General features: G+C 40.3%; 1 protein-coding gene and 1 pseudogene across 1 annotated transcript in view; both read right to left on the minus strand.

Annotated features, from left to right (window-relative positions):
* Positions 1-898: 898 nt before the first annotated feature.
* Positions 899-20,299, minus strand: part of TCEANC2 (transcription elongation factor A N-terminal and central domain containing 2) — a 48,697-nt gene continuing 29,296 nt past the window's right edge. The window contains exons 4-5 of the mRNA XM_023188032.2: positions 13,430-13,623; positions 899-5,611 (exon numbers count right to left, since the gene is read on the minus strand). Of these exons, the coding sequence (XP_023043800.1) occupies positions 5,423-5,611; positions 13,430-13,623 (383 nt within the window). The 3' untranslated portion in view covers positions 899-5,422. The remainder of the gene's footprint in view (positions 5,612-13,429; positions 13,624-20,299) is intronic.
* On the minus strand, positions 12,135-12,378 carry LOC111523441 (annotated as a pseudogene).

Here is a 20,299-nt window from a genome sequence, read left to right on the forward strand (position 1 = left end):
GCCAGGTATGGTGGCACACACCTATGGTCCCAGCCACTTGGGAGGCTTGAGGTAAGAGGCTTGCTTGAACCTGGGAGGTCAAAGCTGCAGTGAGCTGTAATTGCACCACTGTACTGCACCTTGGGTGACACAGAGTGAGACCCTGACTCCCTCCCAAAATAAAAATAAATAGTAAAAATAGTCTGTTTATTGTCTTCTTCACTAGACTGTAAGCTTCTTGAGGCCAAAGATTATGTCTTCTCTATCCCTGGGACCCTAATACCTGACACGTAAGAACTCAACAAATGCGTATTGAAAGAATGATTTTATCAACATTAAAAAACAGCATTTGATTGGATGTTTTGATCTTCTTGGATCTTGAAACCAACCTCCCCAGGTTATGAGTAAGTCCATCCTGACAGTAATTGTATCATTTTGGTTGATTTAAAGAAAATACAATGTATCCAATCAAACCATCTTTCCTTTGATACCAGGGCAGTGTCACCCAACTAACTGAAACTCCCAAAGCTTTGTTTTCTGGATGGACTCCCTTCCCTTGCAATAATGGGCAGTAACAAACTGAGCCCTTGCCCCATCTGGCTGTGATAAACACATTCAAAACACATTACCAATCTCAGAGTAAGGCTCTGAGGCCTGAGGCTACAGCAAAAGAAAACCAAGGTTGACAGGCACAAGTTTAAGAACCTGATATTCTATAAATGATAAGGCCAGCTGCCTGTTCCTTCACCACAGAACACAGTAAATGCATTATCTGGGCCTCCTGCCACTTTTCAAACCTGAGATTCTCTAATGATATCTGTTTGGGCAACTTTAAACTTCATTTGTAAAAAAAAAAAAAAAAAAAAAAAAAAAACCCTCTAATTTACTGAATCTCAAGTGTTTCTTTCCTTTGCCTTAAATTGTTGGGTTTCTTTTGAATGTTTAAAATTTTCTTAAAATATCTGTTGGGTTTTTTTTTTTTTTTTTTTAATCTTTCTAAAACATACACCTGATTAGGTCCCTCACCTCCTCAAAAACTTCTCATGGTCTCCCATTATCTGAAGGCCAAAGTCCAAATTCGTTGATAAAGCCTCCAAAGCCTTGGTTACATTTTTTGCCCAATTTCTCACTACCATTCCTAAGAACCTTATGCTTCAACCACCTCATATTATTTTCCTTTACTGAAACTAGCCATACACCTTACGCTTCTGTGCTTTCACATAGACTGAGCCTTCTGCTAAGAACTCCTACCCATCCTTCTGGCTTTGGTTCAAATATGAACTCCTCTGTGAAGATTCTTCCTCTGAGTGGTGTTATTCATTCCTTTCCCCATTTTCTCAATATTTTTATGTCTATAGTTACCACCCAATATGCTATACTCTATTTATTTAGTTATGTGTCTATCTGCCTCACCAGACTAAGAGGAAATTATCTCTCCTTTATTGTTGTGTCCCCAGTGCCAGTCTAGTCCTTGGCACACAGAAGATGGACAACATTTGTTTGTTGAATGAATGAATGAAAATACAGAGACTGAGTCCCTACACAAAGGACCAAGACCTCCAATTTTATTTATTTATTTTTATTTTATTTTTAAGACTGAGTCTCGCTCTGTCACCCAGGCTGGAGTGTAGTGGTGCCATCTCAGCTCACTGCAACCTCTGCCTCCCGGGTTCAAGCAATTCTCCTGCCTCAGCCTCTCAAGTGCTGGGATTACAGGTGCCTGCCACCACACCTGGCTAACTTTTGTACTTTTAGTATAGGCAAGGTTTCACCATGTTGGCCAGGCTGGTTTCAAACTCCTGATCTCAAGTGATCCACCTGCCTCAGCCTCCCAAAGTGCTGGGATTACAGGTGTGAGCTACCACGCCCGACCACGACCTCCAAATTAACCACTACAAGAAAAAGCATCAATAAGCTGTTAGAGCAGACACAAATGGTATTTACTTTCCCACATTTCCCCCAGCAACTGAACATGCTTATAAGACATATTCACACCTCCTGAGAGGTCTCAGGAACTATTCTCACCCCATTTCAGGGGCAACCTTTTCTTTTCTTTTTTTTTTTTTTGAGATAGAGTCTCACTCTGCTGCTCAGGCTGGAGTGCAGTGGTACGATCTTGGTTCACTGCAGCCTCCGTCTCCCAGGTTCAAGCGATTCTTATGCCTCAGCCTCCCAAGTAGCTGGGATTACAGGCGCCTGCCACCACATCTGGCTAATTTTTGTATTTTTAGTAGAGCCGGGGTTTCACCATGTTGGCCAGGCTGGTTTCAAACTTCTGACCTCAGGTGATCTGCCTGCCTCGATCTCCCAAAGTGCTGGGATTATAGGCATGAATCAATGTGCCTGGCCTCAACCTTCTCATTTTTAACAGACTGTAGCTCCAAGGTACATTTCGGTGTGTGGGCAAGATTGGGAGGGATGTCTGCAAGCTTCCTTCCCTTCAGCAAATGCTCAGAATAGCTCCATTAGCGTTCATGGAAATTCTGCACATGCATCAAGGAGAAAACAGCCACAAATAACACAGCCTGCTTTCCAAATCTCCAAAGCACATCTCTGCAATCATTCTGCTTTCCAACTATCACCACTGAAGGCTTTCAGCCAGAGAGCAATTTGTTTTCAACTTACTCTGGGTTCCTAAGTTAGCAGAACTCTTTGGTTCTTTAAACATGAGGCTTGCTACTTCCAGTCTCCCTATCCCGGCTTCTCTTCCACATAGCCTATTAATACAAAACTGAGCAGTTCCTGCTTTGAATCAGTCTAACGCCTTCTCTTGATGCTCAAGACCCTTCAGACCTGGCCCTGGTCCTTGCCTTCCTCTCCTGCCTCATCTCAGGCTACTCTCCTGCCAGTGTCCTCTACTCCAGCCATACCAATCACCTTCCAGATATCTCCACTTCTGGGTTTTCCCATACTCTGCTTGCTCTGCCAGGCATGCATCTCAACCACCCAATTAATTACTCCTGCCCTTTAATTTTGAAATTTTCATTATATTAACTAACATTCCCCTATCAAAACTCCTGCCCTTTAAGACTGAACACAGGTATCAGCTCCTCCAGGAAGCACTCCCTGATAGAATTAGATGCTTATCCTGTACATCCACAATCAGTCACTCAACTATCCAATAAATAGTATGGAGACCTAGCTTGTCCCAGGCTCTGTTCCAGATGCTGGAGATATAGCAGGGAACAGAACAAAGACTCTGCTTTCACGAAGCTTACATTCTGGGAGTGGGGAGATAGACAATAAAGAAATAAATAACTATGTTAAAGAGTAATAAATATTCTGAAGAAAAATAAAGCCAGGTACAGCATTAAAGAACAGTTAGGGGGGGAGTGCTATTGTATTTAGGGTAGTCAGCAAAGGCCTTTTTGATAAGGGAAAGAGAGACCTAAATCAAATGAGGACAAGAACATGCAGATGTCTGGGGAAAGAGCATTGCAACTGGAACAGCAAATGCAAAGAAGTAATACATTAGAAGTAATGGCAAAAACCACAATTACTTTTGCACCAACCTAATCAAACCACTAGGACTTGGTTGGCTCAGAGTGGGAGATGTGAGGTCTAGGCTGACCCCTTGAGTTCCTAGCTGGAGTGTCTGGCTTGCTGGTACTGCCAATGGAGAGAAGACATGTTATATTTGAGATGTCTATGGGGCATCTAGGAAATATCATCTGAAAGTCAGGGGACTGGTCTGGGCTGAAGATACAAACTGGAATGTCATCAGCATGTAAATGATGCTTGAAAACATGAGAGTGGATGAAATCATCCAAGGGAACCATATACACTCAAACAGACCCGGATTTTGAATCTTAGATCTGTCATTCACTATCTGTGTGACCTTGAGTAAGTTACTATACCTTTCTGAGCCTCACTTTTCTCATCTTTAACTGGGTATTCTCTTTTTGTAAAATGGTTACCACAGTGCTGGGCCCAGGGTAAATGCTCGATTATTATTATTCTAGCTCCAATAGGTACTAGCAGTGGGAAATTGAAGGTGATGTTTCTGCTCAGTGAGCCTCAGGCTCCCATTTGTAACTACTGCTCAGTATACACCTACCCCACAGAATGGATGCTCAGGAAATGGTTGCTAAATAAACAAACAAATCTAAAAAATGAAAACAACAATACCTACTTAATACAATGGGTAAGAGAAGTCAGCAAGATTTTTACAAAACTATATAAAGATCCAGGTAAATGTTAATAAACTGTCTTAGGAAAAGTACCTAGCATTTAGAAGGTAGGCAATAATGTTAGTGTCGTCCCTTCTCCCCTTGTTTTTGATCCATGTAAATGTTAATAAATTGTCTTAGGAGAAGTGCCTAGCATTTAGAAGTTAGGCAATAATGTTAGTCCCGTCCCTTCTCCCCTTGTTTTTCAACTCTTTTTTTTTTTTTTTTTTTTTTTGATTTTAAATCTCTCCCTTTCTACCAGCTCCTTCCTTTCAGATTACAAACGTGCTCCGGTACCCCCTAATCTAATCCCCACTTCCTTGAGTCTTCTACCTTCCTCAAATCCTTGTTCCATCATTTTTTAATTTCACCAACTGTACCCTTTCTCAACCCAAAACACTCTTCAGTGAACAAACTCCACCTTTTGTTTGAGAAAAAAAAAGTCCCAGCTTATTAGTACTTTTAAAAAAACAAGTATTATTTACATAATTGTTAAAACAGGCCCGTGTAGAGATATTTCACCTTAACATATATATGTATGTGCTTTTTTCTACTGCAGTAATTCATTTCAAGAGAAATTTCATTATGTATCTTCTACAGAGCCCTAAACTGAGAGCGCCAGCGTATTCAAATAAACCCAGAGGTGTGGGAGGCTTCAGGCCAGTTCCTCATTAGTAGCCTCAGCATGGGGGCTCTGGAGACCAACGCAGAAGGTCTTCCAGGGAGAGCTGAAACGTTCAGATAAGTGAGCTCTGGGAAGAAGGGGTAGTCGGCTGGCTCTGGCAGGCTCACCCCTGGGGTAGAGCAAAGAGAACAGACAGGGGAGTTCTGAGAGGCACCAGAGCTATCTAAACTCAGGGGGATGGAACCGAGTGCGCGGCAGCGGTAATTGAGTTTCAGTTACCTGCAGGGTGGTGAAATAAAGTAGTAACTTCATCTGCCTGACAGGGGGAAGTTTAGAGGTGTCCTTGGCATACTCACAGTGAAATCCATCACCCTTTCACCATGTTGGGTGATAGCAACCGTATGGCGCTTCCTAGTGACAGCCAGTGTGCGTTCTGTTAGGCAGCACCAGCGCACTCCAGCTAATGAAGCACATTCCTGCAGGCCTGTCTCCTAGGGCTCTCCGAATCCTCTGTCTGCAAAGGAATGGCACCATGGGAAAATCTAGCACAGCCAGCATCAGCCATCACCCAAACTCAAAAGCGTCTTTGAACGGCAGAGAGAGGCCCATTTTCTTCTCTGCCTGGCCCAGGGCTGGAACCGTCCTCAGGTCACTTTTTGTGGGTCTGTACAAACGTGCCGACTGGCAGCGAGCCGTTCTTCACCTGAGCCCGGATTTCAGCTCGGTGCTTTAATGTGAAGACCAGGGCTCTCACCGTCCGCCGGTACGGCCTATTAATGAGGCGGGAGCAGAGATGAAACGTTTCCCGCTCAATATTTTCAACCAGTAGGTGATCCATCTAAAAAACAGCAAAATTATCAAATTAGAGCCTTACATTGCATAAGGATTAAAAGCAAGAGAGGCTGGAGCACTCTGCTCAGAGGCCTCCATTAATCAACTGAAATTCAAGGACATCTACTTCCTGTCACAAGAGAAACAGGAAGAGCAAATTAATTCCACCCTGGCAATTAAGGAACAAGGCCATGTGCTTTGTGACAGGGACCTCATTCACAACCCCTGCCGGGTGGTAATATTTGCCATTATAACAGGAAACTGGCCTGAACTAAGCAACGGGTACTGGGCCCTGTACTTTACCAACCAGGAAACGAAGACCAAGAATAATAAATCAGTATAACGGTTCATATTTTTTTTTTTGTTTTGTTTTTAGACTGCCTTTTAACTCCTTATGGCATTTTAGAAACATGGGGTCTGGATCCTAATATGTGTACAGAACAGTTCAAAAATCACTTTTCACATTTAATGCTCATAACTCCTATTATCACATTTTACAGATAAGGAAACAGGTTCAAAGGCAAAGGTTTAAGGTCTTAAATTACTAAGAGACAGAGCTGGGACTCTGACCTGGATCCCTCAACTCCAAAGTTCATGTTTTTTCCCTTTCACCATACTAATGGCCGCTTCAACATTCCGAGAGAATGGTTGAGATTGAAGAGACGCCTGCAGTTTCCATTAAGCAGAGCAGGCCTAGGGGAGGGACCTGTAGCAATTCTGGGGTGGTCTGGCTCAGGCCCAAGCCATCTTGAGGTCCCAGACCTAATCAAAGCAGGAGAGATCTGGGACTTTGTCTACATGGTCTGAATCCAGGGTAGGTTGGATGCTGGTCCAAGACCACCCCCAGCACTACCCTCCTTTCCAGGCCCATCTTCAGCTATTCCCCTCCCCAATCCTGACCACAGCCGGCCCTGAGCACTCCACTCTTGGCCACTTTCATACACCTCTATGCCTCTGCACCAGCACATGTTCCCTTAGCAAGGCACACCTTTCCCTACGGAAAACACTCCTCTTTGTATGTCAAAGCCGAGGCAAGAACAACCAAACAAAAAGACCCCAGTGCAAAGGACTGAAAGTTCTTCAGGCTGCCACCATTCCCTGAGCTTCCCCTAGTCACTATCATGATATATTATAAATGAAGTGTATACTTTTATTTTACAGATACTGTCTCACTCTGTCACCCAGGCTGGAGTGCAGTGGTGTGATCAAAGCTTACTGCAGGCTCAAACTCATGGGCTCAAGTGATCTTCTGGCCTCAGCCTCCCAAGAGCTAGGATTATTACAGGCATGCACCACCATGCCCAGCTAATTAAAATTAAAAAAAGAAATTTAGAGATGGGGTCTTGCTAAGTTGCCCAGACTGGTCTTGAACTCCTGGCCTCAAGCAATCCTTTTACCTTGGCCTCCCAAAGTGCTGAGATTACAGGCATGAGTTATTGCACCCAGCCAATGATCTATATTTTAAGTTTGTCTCTCCTAGTAGAAAATTCCTTGAAAATAGGAGACAAATTTATCTCTCTCACTTGCTTTTTTACCTTTAACCTTTCTCTCCCTCCCTTAGCCATTCATTCAAACATTTATTCAGCACTATATGCCACGCTCTGTGCTTGGGCTGAGCAATAAGCAGTGACTAAGGAAGGCTCAGTGCTTGGGCCCTTGGGCAGCCTAGTCCAGTAGGACAGATGGACTGTGAACAGGGATTGTAAGGATCCTGTGCACCAGGAGAAAGGAGAGGAACCAGCACAGGGGAGAACACAGCCATGGCAAAGCAACCCAACCCAGGAGGGCAGTGCCTGGCTTCAAGAGGAAATGAAGTTTAATCTGAGACCTGGAGCATGAGTAGGATCTGGCTAAGTGAAATAGGTGTTTGCTTTGTGATAAATTCACCGAGCTGTACATATATGTTTGTTCTTCTGTGCAAAATGCAAAGTTCGAAAAAAGAAAAAACATACCCCAAATAAAAAGGGGTCACCTGACGTTTAATAAAATGTCCTAACATGAGACAGATGGACCAAAGTAAGTAGAAAAAACAAACTTGTCAGACATAAGGACCAAGCAAAGAGCAGAACAGGACTGAAAGAGACACAGAGAAAGAGAGAGAGTGTGAATATCCAGGCCCAGACATCTGCCTTAGTCTAGCTGACAAAAGGTGCTCACAAAAGTTTGTGGTCCTAATGACAGACAGATTATTTCCACGGCTTGTGTTGGAGTGAGTGGACTTGGCGCTGTGGTTCTCTAGAACCCAGACTCCAAGTTTTTCAAGGCTTCCTTGGTGGGCACCGAACTAGCCCCTGAGGCAGGCCTGGCACCAGACTACTTTAGGAAGCTGGAAAGGTGGCTAGCTGGCTACCCAGCATTTGTCCTGTAGCATTTGCTAGAAAGAAAGTTCCTTATCCTGGTGTGAGGCTGGTTAGTCTCCACTGGTGGTTAGAGATACACTTAGCAAGAAAGTCTTTTTTTTTTTTTTGAGGGGTGTGGTTATCAAAGAAGAAGGGTATATGTGTTTGTTAAACAAGTCATGAGCACTCCAGCAAATTATAGTACCTGTATGAAATTAAAAAAAAAAAAAAAAAACTCTGAGTGTGTCTTGGAATTCACATACTTCATTCAGCAAATAGTTAACTGAATTGCTACTCTGGGTCTGGCCTGATCTTAGAGAAATAGAACAGAAAGGATATGAACCCTGCCCATCACAAACTCACATCCCAGAAGTGGGTGGGAACCCAGGGGTAGGCAGCACGACAAGTGCTATGCCATCAGTGTGGTGGTAATAGAAGGCAAGCATCTAACAATTCTCATGCATGCCTCTTGTTAAATGAAGACCAATCAGAATTAAGAAATGGAGAAAAATATGCGACATTAAAATCATGATAGAAAATGTTTCATCATGTACCGTGTGTACAACAAGTTTGTTGCAAAGTGAAGAATACCTGTCTTGTAAGTGCCTTTGGGTAATCCAAACCCACCGAAGTTGGTGAGTCCTTTCCAGTGGGTCCTAATCTAGTGCTTTAGGTGAACCCTTCTGGGTGGAAGGACCAGAGTTTCACTGAGTCCTTGAGAAAAGGGCTTTTGCTATGAGATAATTTGTATGAATGGGAATAAGGATAGGAACACTGGGAGAAACCTAGGGATTTATTTAGAAATCGATCCTTTCTCTGTATCTCTCATGAGCTGCCTGGTCTCTTTCTCACATGTTTTTGCTCTTCTCCATGGGCCTTACTCACTACCAATTCTAACTGCCTTATTCTCTCTTCCTATGCTACACATCTTTTCTCTACTCACAACTCTGCTTCCTCACAACTCCTCCAACATCCTTTCTGTTTAACACTTGTACTGTTTTATTGGTATCTCCTAGTTCACATTTCCCAGAGACAGACAGTCGGAATCCTTATTTGTTTGTGCCTGTGAGTTAAGTGTGTTATACAGCTTTCTAATTCTGGATGAACTGGCTAGAGCTGGAGGAAGATATAAAACATGACCACCTTGAGCTCCTTCATCAGTGGGAATTGGTGCCATAACCAATTAGTGATGTCTGTCACATGTGTAAGCTCTCTCAGGGCATGGGAACAGGGTCTTCTTCATGTGTTTACCTTAAGTGTGGAGCTTCCTACACTGTTTTGTAACTATTTATTTGTCTATCTTCCTCAGAAGACTATAAGGACTGCTAGAGTTGAAACCATGTTGTATCCATTTCTAAACTGCACATGCCTAGCTAGCATAGGTTAGTGGCACATAGTAAATGTTCAACCAATATTTATTAAATGAATGCCCTTCCTTCCCATGTGTAACTCTTCTTTCTTGCTCTTCTAATAACATCATATACATAGCAGATAAAATATGTTTCTATTTTATGTGTATTTTCTAATTAGCAAAATCCTACGCCTCTGATAAAGGTGGGCTCCACTGCCATCTCTTCTACAAAACATTCCCAGATTCCCCCATCAGATTTAACTGCTCTGTACTTTGTGTGTTGATACTTGCTAGTACCATTATTTCAGACTGCCTCATATTTTAATTAATGATTTATAGGTTCTCAGTCAGGAGACAGTAAAGTTTTCTTAGGATAGGGAATGTGACTCATTCACGTTTGTCTTCTCCCCCAGCACCGAGTAGATCCTTACTAAACATCTGTTGAATTGAATAGCCACTGGAAGCAAACTTTGTGTGGGTTTTCCAACAGCATGATTGAATTTGTACATATCTACCCACACTGCTTTTTGACCACTTGAATACATTCATGAGAGAGCTGGTCAAAGCCAGGGGTGCAGTCTGAGGCCATTAAACAAAGAAAAACTAACAGTCCCATATGGGGACGTACCCCTGACCTGGATCTCATTAGCACCATCTGACAACCAACTGAGCCAACCAGCCAGTGTTTCATAACTCTTAATGATACAGGCTCACTTTGAGAATCAGGTTCATTTTTTTAAATGACATAATAGGAAAATGATCACAGGCCGTGAGGTAGGAAAGGAGAGTGGATAATGAGGAAGGGGAAGTAAGAGAATGACACCACAGGGGATGTTCATATGAGGAAAGATCTAAAAGACGGGGAAGAACAAAGAAGATCTTGAAGGGAGAAAGTAAAGGGGAATGGAGCCTGGGTTTCAACGATGGAGTTTTTATTCATCTATTCCGCTATTCCAAGAACAAGGAAATAATCCATGAATCTAGAAAGCAAGATCTGTAGGGTAATAAAGAGATGCACCTTTAGGCTGTGCGTATTATTCTTCATCTATAGCTTTCACTATTAAAGGATATGAGTGAAACAACATGGAAACATTTATTTTTCTACAAAAATGTAGTGAGAAGATTTGGTATTTGCAATAACACATGCTAGGATCAAATTGTAGAGGCTTTTAAGTCACTGGGCCAATAACTTAAACCCAATGCTTTACTGCTGCCTGATTAAGTACATTTATGGAGATCTGATGTCTGATTTGAATGCACTCAACATTGGTTACTGTCAAAGACCAGATACTGAATTAGATGGTTCATTGATTTAGTCTAATATGGAAATATCTCAGATGATGATAGGTGCTAAGAATTAACCTTATATAAAAGGGCTTGTATTTATATTCTCTGACATAACAAACTGATAAACATGCTATCAAATGCTGTTTATGCAAGAAAAGCAGAGTTATTATTTTTATTTTATTTTTATTTTTGGCTAAGGAAGACAGTAAGATACATACTTTTAATTTTTTAAATTTACTCTTTGAGAACAAAACCATTCAGCTATGCTTAATCTGATGTTTTTTCCAATTATGTTGGAAAGCACTAACAAATGTATCACTTTTTTAACTTTGCTTTATAACACTTGAGTGCTTACCACTTGATGTGCCATTTAAAGGATAATTAATGGATAAACTAAAAGGATAATTATCATGGAGTTTAATATAGTAGGCAAACTGCTCATTAATCCTTACAAGCATAGCTTTGTTATTATCATTTACTTAAAAAGATACCACAGGGAACTGGTATTTACCACCACATTAACTGTATATTATATACCCACACTGTATGTTTCTGCAATAATTTTGACTTACTTCAAAACTAAACTTTATTTAAAATAAATCTTGTTGGCTAATTGATACTCTGGAAAATCAGACTTATAACTTTCATATTTTGTTTTCTCTTCCAAGTGTTTAATACTCATATTAAAGCTTCCTTTAGGAAAAGTTAAGTGAACTTTCAGCATAGCAATTCACTGAACTATCAGATAGTCATTAAAAATCATAAACATGGGCCGGGCGTGGTGGCTCATGCCTGTAATCCCAGCACTTTGGGAGGCTGAGGCGGATGGATCATGAGGTCAGGAGATCGAGACCATCCTGTAACATGGTGAAACCCCGTCTCTACTAAAAATACAAAAAATTAGCCAGGCGTGGTGGCGGGCGCCCGTAGTCCCAGCTACTCGGGAGGCTGAGGCAGAAGAATGGCGTGAACCCGGGAGACGGAGATTGCAGTGAGCCGAGATCGTGCCACTGTACTCCAGCCTGGGCGACAGAGAGAGCGAGACTCTGTCTCAAAAAAAAAAAAAAAAAATTACAAATGTGAAAAAATAAAGATATATAGAAAAGAATATATAAAATGACACTAAAATTGATCAAGATTAAAGAGAACACAAATGTAAATAATTACATCAATTTTCTGCAATGTTACTTAAATAATCAATAAAAATATCTTATGGAACATTCGGCATATAATTCACTCTATATAAATCTCAGTTAATCATAACTTGCCGAACATTCATTTAAAAAACCATAACACTTTACCAAAAAAGGAAATGTGCCAATGTGTTAACAAGATTATGTCTGGGTTACATTTTTTTCCCTTTTATACATTTTTCTCATTTTCTATTAGAAGTTTGTATTTAAAAATCCAAAACTTTATTTACTTATTTTTAAGGTTTCGAATGTACTTTATTTCTTCAATAATGCCATATCTTAATGGGTACACAGTGCTTTAACTTGGCATCAATTATGAGTTGTTTTTTAAACAATTCATTATTACATCAGCTGGGATGATTACCGATCTCTCCCTTCCTTTGGGGTGATTCTGCCAACAGGGGACAGGTTCCATTCTATTCCGATTTGTGTTGCTACATATCTCCATACAGAAAGTGGCTCCACTAGCTAATACAGCACTACCGTATTTATCATGAAAATCAGGTGTACGTTTGTGGTGGCTCTGCCTTGCCATTGTTTGCTGAATGCTTTGAATTTGGAGACAACTTAGTGCGTTTTTGACCAAGAGGAACATGGTGAAGGTGAAGACAGAACTGTGGCAATGCAGCTGCTGCTTTGGTGCAAATTCACTTCAGATCCAAAACTTTATTTTAAAAAAAGTAAGTCCTCTATCACAAGTCTTTCTTTTGTGGATAAATAATTGAGATAGAATGGCAAAAAATTTTTTTAGAGACTGTAGTAACAGATCTAGTGTTTAAATCAGACTTCGGAATTGCTTCTTTTATTAATATTAAATTGTTCTCTAAGGATACTTTAGCAGAGTTTCTCTGGGATATCCTGGGATAAGGAAGAAACATGACTATTATATGTGTTATTTTCCAGAGTATTAATCAGCTTATAAGATTTGTTGTTTGATGATGACAATGAATATTATTATTAATGAGCAAAAATCCTTCTTCCAGCATGTATACCTCAAATCATGAACATCATCTGAATTGTAAGTCATGAAGATAGGGAGCATGTCTATCCAGATGATTTTATGACTTAAAACTAAAGATATGGCTGTTGACGAAAACTGGGGGATCTGAGTCTTTTCACTAGACAGCTATTTATTTTACTATTGATATTCAGTCCATCACAGAATTTTTACTTCAGCGAGAAGGGAAGGAATTTTAAATGGGAAGTAACCAACATTCATTAAATAACTCCTAATCAGCAGGCACTACTATTCTTTTGCATATATGGTTCATTTAACCTTTTTAATACCTTAGGTGGTAGGACTTACAATCCTCATTTTACAGATTAAGAAATCAAGTCTCAGAAAACATTAAGGTATCTGCCTAAGGTATCACAACTAGAATGTCAGGGTTTCAACCCCAGATCTTGCTAATTCAAAAGCCTGCCTCCGACAACACTGTCTCCTGGAATGCTTATAAATCCAGAATCCTTAAAGAATAACTGGTTAAAATAAAGCCACAGCATTAAGACTATGAAATCTTAATTATGAAATCATGAGGCATTTACCCAAGAGCACCTACTAATTATATCTAACCAGGACATTCACTTTATTTTTCTTCTATTTTAAAAATTAATTATTATGGGTACATAACAGTTGTATATACTTAGGGCATTACCTTTAATTCCAAGGCTTCTGAGAGTAATTTCTGGGCATTTTTCCTAAACGACTCGGTTTTGGGATCACTTCTAACTTCAATAGAAGGTCTATTTGAATGTTTTTCAATGAAAGTTTTCCACTCAGTGTAAACTTCTCTGGCAAGAGAAGCCACTTCTGAATCTGAGTGTTTACACATCTTGTTCACAGTGTGACCTGGAACAGGAAGAGAAAAACCAAAGGAAAGGTTGTTACATCTTCTTCTGAAAAGTGCAGGACTAGATGGACTGACTGACGTGTGGCACTGAGAAAGTCATTCATACACTCAAGGATGTAAAGACTCTTGTGCAAAAGAAACCTGTTTCAAAAGGACTGAGATAATAAGATAATCACTGGGGGAGAACCAGCAGCCTAGCCAATGAATTAAGTCATAAACTAGAAGCAAAATCAATAGATTCTTAAAAAGAACAACAAAGGTAACTTCTTTAACCAAAAATTACTATAAAAGAAAATGAATTAAGCATTTATCTAGTTTTTTGGGGGAAGGAGGTACATACTATATTTCAAGACAACAAAATAGCCCTAGTTATTACGGGAATATTATTTAGCTAATAAATGTGAAAAAACCGATAGAATGAGAACATTTTTTTGTAGCCCTGATGAAATAATTCATTCAGAGACAACCATCAGTGGATGAACTAATTCAATGAGTCTGATGGGGAAATTTATAATGGAGGGATGAGCTGTCATCATCTAAACCCACTGTTCAATGTTAGCATCCCTAAGAGTGGGACTATCAGACAGAAGAAACAGAAGTACTTCACACCCTTAACCTATGAAGTAGCCTTATCCTCTTCCCCAAAAGAAAAAGAACCATAATCCAGTTAGTCATTCAAAGCTAACTTCCAATTCACAGGAAATAGGAGAGACAGAGGAATAAATTAAATTATAGGATGAAGAAACAAGACAAATTCTGAATGTGGGACATTCTACAGGACAACAGACATGGTTTCTTCCACAGTCAGTGGTTCTTCTTTTTGTTGTTTTTCGTTTGTTTTTCTGAAAAGGGGCTAGGGTTAGGGACTGAAGTAGATTAAAAGTCTCTTGAGTACAAACTAACAAATGCGACGCGTGATTCAAATCCCAATTGGAACAAACCAACTGTTAAAAGATATTTTGAGATAAACAAGGAATATGAATATGTACTAGATACTAAATTATACCAAGGAATAATTGTAAACTTTGTTAAGCACAATAACAATGGCACTGTGGTTACATGAGAAAATACCCACATTTTTTAGAGATGCATAGAGTTCAAATGACAAAAGGTCTCAGATTCTGCTTTAAAATACCTCAGCAACAACATAAAAGCAAAAACAGAAAGAAGAAGTAGGGCAAAATCTTAATAGTTATTGAATCTACATGAAGGGCATGTAGGAGTTATAATATTCTCTTTATTTTTGTGTACGTTTGAGAATTTCATAATAAAAATGGAAAAAAAGGTGAAGGGTCAAAAATATCAATATGCAAAAGTACTTAGATAAAAATAAATACCTAGAAAGGCTAAAGAAGTCAACTGAACACTTAAAATTAAAAGTTCAAAAAATGGAAGAATACAAGATACATATATATTTTTTAATTTTTAATTTTAATGAATTTTTAAATCCTGATCCATGGGTTGAATATAAGATAGATATATTTTTAAAAACCAGTAGCTTTCTTAAGTCAGCAACAGCCAGTCAGAACACAACAGGGGAACAGATCCTGTTTAAACTAGTAAAAACTATACAGCACTTTGGAAAGCATGGACAAGAATGGGTGTGTGAGCATGCATGTGTGCTGTCTGTCTGTGCCCACTTCCTTAATGCTCTGGGATTCCTCCTTTTCCTCCATCCCTAGCCCCACTGCCCTGCCTTAGGGCATGTTGCCTCCAGATGACTATGAAGGTACCCTGGTTGACCTCTCTGGCTAAGTTTGGTACCCCTTAATGCCATCTTCCACACTGCAGCTAGGATAGCCTTTATTTATTTTTAGTGTTTTCTTTTTTAGGGACTTTTTTCCTAAAGCATAAATTTGACCATTTCACTCCTCCACTTAAATTCTTTGGTGCTATATCCACTCTTACCTCTTCATAAAAGTCCCTTCACAATCTGCCATCCTCCTACCTACTTTCTATCTTCATTTCCAGCTACTATCCACTGTCATCCAATACTCCAGCTACTTGCAGCTCCTAAAACATTTTATTTTTTATCTCTTTATTTTTGAGCACACACCCCAATGAACATTCTGTCTGCCTGAAACATTCTTACTTCTCTTTTTATCTGGCCAACTTCCATTCGGCCTTTAAGACTCATTTAAGGGTCCCTTCCTCCAGGAATTCTTCCTTAATATCTCTAGTTTTGGTCAGTACCCGGGCTCTCTGCTTCCTTAGCACCTTGTGTTCTGTTTATCATGATAATTACTAGAGTTAGTTGTAATTATTTGATGGGTTATCTCTTTCATTCACCAAATTGAGCTTCTTGCAGAAATAGCTAAACCTTAGGGGATGCTCATCTTTGTATCTCCAGCAGTGAGCATAGTGGCAGGAGATGGGAATCAGGAGAGCAGGCTGGTTGAATGAGACTCATATAAAGAATAATATACATTCCTACTACAATACATAACAGAAGATTTGAATAAAGGGAAAATATACCTTGTTACGAGATGGAAAAATCAGCACAAAAATGCCCATATAGAAATTAGTTGGCCAGGTGCAGTGGCTCATGCCTATAATCTCAACACTTTGGGATGTCATGGTGGGAGGATCACTTGAACTCACAGGAGTTCAAGACCAGCCTGGGCAACACAGTGAGACTCTGTCTCTACAAAAAATAAAAAAAATTAGCCAGGTGAGGTGGCATATGCCTGTACTCTCAGCTACTTGGGAGGCTGAGATGGGAGGATGGCTTGAACCCAAAAGTTCAAGGCTATAGTGAGCTGTGATCATGCCACTGCACTCTAGCCTGGGCAACAGAGCAAGACCCTGCCTGAAAAAAGAAAAGAAAAGAAATTAGTTTATAGATTTTATGTAATCTCAACCAAAAATCTCAGTAGGCTATTTTTATTAGACTACAACCAAATACTTCTATACAAATATAACTCAGCAAGTGTATAAAATGCTATTTTGAAAAACAGGAGTTATGAGGCACAACTAGTCTCATATCTAAGATCTAAGATATTAGAGCATATTATAAAGTAACAATATTGAAAATGATATGGACCAACACCAAAAAAGAAAATGGATAGGGAATAAAAAAAATGAAGGCCGGAAACAGACTATAGTACATAAGAATTTAATACATAATGAAAGAGGCATCATTGAACAAAGGGAAGCAGAAAAAAATTTTTATTTGAGAAAATGGTCAAAACATTTAGAAAATTTCTCCAATTATGCCAACTGCATAGCCCAATATTGTTTGATTCCTTTATTCTCCACACATTTATTGAAGGCCTGTTTGCTCTAGATACTATGCTAGGCACTAGTCATGTAGGGCTTAAACAAGAAATTGTCCCTGCTTTAAAGGTTCTATGAAGAGAATCCTGGAGTTGAAAAATAAAACTTTGAAAGGAAGACAGGGTAAAATAATATTGAGTCTTTAACTTCTCCCTCTAACCAATTATTTATCAAAAATTTGTACCTAGGCTTTCTATGGACCTGGGAAAGGAGTACATCAATACTCATCACAAGGAGGAAGAGGAAGAGGAATGCAGAGCACTCATTAGAAATGTTTAAAGGTGCTTCCTAGCTAGCGATGCTTAGGAAAGTGCATTCCAGTACATATCACTTGAAAGCACAAAGCACCCCTGGATACTTTCCTCTTCTGGGTGGAGTTCTCCTTATCCCTGAGATTATTCATTCAGCAAGCAAGATTTTATGCTCTTGGTCACTGTAGTAGATGCTAAAAATAAAATGATAAATAAGACAGTACAGGATGTCAGACCTAGATCCAGAGCATTTAAACACTTTTTTTTTTTAGACAGAGTTTTGCTCTGTCATCCAGGCCGGAGTGCAGTGGCCACCACGCCTGGCTAATTTTTGTATTTTTAGTAGAGACAGGGTTTTGCCATGTTGGTCAGGCTGGTCTCGAACTCCTGACCTCAGGTGATCCACCCGCCTTGGCCTCCCAAAGTACTGGGATTACAGGCATGAGCCATCGAGCCTGGCCCATTTAAACACTTTTACCAGGCACTTACCTTATGTCTGGTGCTGAGGATACAGAGATGAGGAGGACACAGCCCCAGGAATTTAGCCTACATTTTACCTGTCAAAGTGTACAAAGAAGACACATGCACAGAAATATTCTTTCCAGTCTTGTCTGTGATAGCAAAAAGCTAGGAACAACCTACAGGCTCATCATTAAGGGTCCTGTTTGTTAAATAAATTATAGTCCATTTAAACAATAACTACTTTGCAGCCATTAAAAACTAAAATAGGCTGGGCGAAGCAGCTCGTGTCTGTAATCCCAGCACTTTAGGAGGCTGAGGTGGGTGGAACCCTGGAGGCCAGGAATTTGAGACCAGCATGGACAACATGGCAAAACCCTGTCTCTACTAAAAATACAAAAATTAGCTGGGCGAGGTGGTGAATGCCTGTAATTCCAGCTACTCGGGAGGCTGAGGCATGAAAATCGCTTGAACCTTGGAGGCAGAGGTTGCAGTGAGCCAACATGGTACCACTGCACTCCAGCCTGGGTGACAGAGCAAGATTGTCTCAAAAAAAGAAAACAAAAAACCCAACAAAACACTAAACTAAAATAGTTCTACATGGAGTGACTGGAAAAATGATCAGGTTTTTTAGTCAAGTGAAAAAAGCAGGTCTCAGAGCACACACAATGTGAGCCAATGTTTATTTTTAAAACTACATATGTGTATACATATAAACAACATTTTTGTTTATATGCAAAGAAAAAAGTCTTAAAGAATTTACAATAAAATTATTAATGGTGGTCTCTTCTGAGTAGTGGGACTGTGTATATCCATGCAGTTCAGCTCACAATCTAGTGGGCTGGCTCAATATGTCAATAAACCTAATAGCCTCGGCTATGTTATACTAGGGCAATATTCAGGTTTCTTCAGAATACAGATCCTTCCCTTCATAAGAGTCTCACCGTAACCTTTTCTCTCTCCAAGAAGGGCACTGCTGACCCAGCTTTATATATGAGAACCAGTGCAGAAGTCCCTCACACAGAGAGTCCTTTGACTTGGTCAAATCCAGCGGTCCTTCTCCATCCTGACATTATTTGGCCTCTCTGTGGCATCTGACACTGGCTTTCTTCCTGAAATATTCTCTTGCACTGCTTTTGGAGACACCACCTGTTACTAGGTCTCTTCTTCGTTCTCTATCTCCTCTGCTGGCTGCTGCTCCTTTGTCCAATCTTTCATTATCTGTGAACCCCAGTTAGGGCATTGTCCTTGGCCTCTTTTCTTTCTCTACTCACCTTCCCTGAGTAATCTTGCCCACTCCTGTGGTCCAGCTACCTACAGGCAGATGACTCCCAACTATGTGTCCCTAGCCAAAGATTCCCACTGAGCATGAGACCAAATATCCAGTCCCCTACTGGACATCTCCACCTGCTTATTTTGCAAACACCTCTAACTCAACATTTTTTGTCACAGAATGGCACCATCACCCACCCACCATTTTAGGATCCACTGTCTCTTTCAACCTTATGTTCATTCAGCCATTCCAAGTCATATAGATCTACTTCCTTAATTCTCCCTCTATCTTTTACTCTTCCTCCTCACCTACTCTCCACTCTTACTGCCCTGATTCAGATTCACAACACTTCTGCAGTTAGTAAAGTACTGCATTACTTTACTAACCAAACTCTGTCTCCAGTCTGGCCCTCTCCAATTCATCCTCTCTACTAAAGGCAAAATGACCTTTTTCAAACACAATTTGATCATATCATACCCTTAAAACAGTATGGCAATTCCTCAAGGATCTAGAACTAGATGTACCATACGACCCAGCCATCCCACTACTGGGTATATACCCAAAGGATTATAAATCATGCTGCTATAAAGATACATGCACACGTATGTTTATTGCGGCACTATTCACAATAGCAAAGACTTGGAATCAACCCAAATGTCCATCTGTGACAGACTGGATTAAGAAAATGTGGCACATATACACCATGGAATACTATGCAGCCATAAAAAAGGATGAGTTTGCGTCCTTTGTAGGGACATGGATGCAGCTGGAAACCATCATTCTTAGCAAACTATCACAAGAACAGAAAACCAAACACCGCATGTTCTCACTTATAGGTGGGAACTGAACAATGAGATCACTTGGACTCGGGAAGGGGAACATCACACACCGGGGCCTATCATGGGAAGGGGGGAGGGGGGAGGGATTGCATTGGGAGTTATACCTGATATAAATGACGAATTGATGGGTGCTGACGAGTTGATGGTGCAGCACACCAACATGGCACAAGTATACATATGTAACAAACCTGCACGTTATGCACATGTACCCTAGAACTTAAAGTATAAAAAAAAAAAAAAATCCTCCGATGGCTCTCCATTGCCCTCAAATTAATTTCTAACATAGCATTAAAGCTCTGGATGACCTGGAATCGAATCTCTTTGGCCTCACCTGTCACCATGTCGCCCTCCTTCCTCCCTCCCCTCAGTTTCATCCCTCCCACCCTTTTGCCTCTGTGCACTACCTTCTAGCCATAGAGAGCAGCTTGCATATCCTTGTTTGGGGTCATGCTGGCTGGCCTGCTCCTACTTCTGTGCCTTAGCTCATACCATTCCCTCTGCCTAGAATATTTAAATGTCCATCTTATCCTCAAAACTGTAAATGTGTTGAGGGCAGAACCTCTACCTTACTTCAAGT

This window comes from Piliocolobus tephrosceles, chromosome 1 (assembly GCF_002776525.5).
Source record: "Piliocolobus tephrosceles isolate RC106 chromosome 1, ASM277652v3, whole genome shotgun sequence".
NCBI lineage: Eukaryota > Metazoa > Chordata > Mammalia > Primates > Cercopithecidae > Piliocolobus > Piliocolobus tephrosceles.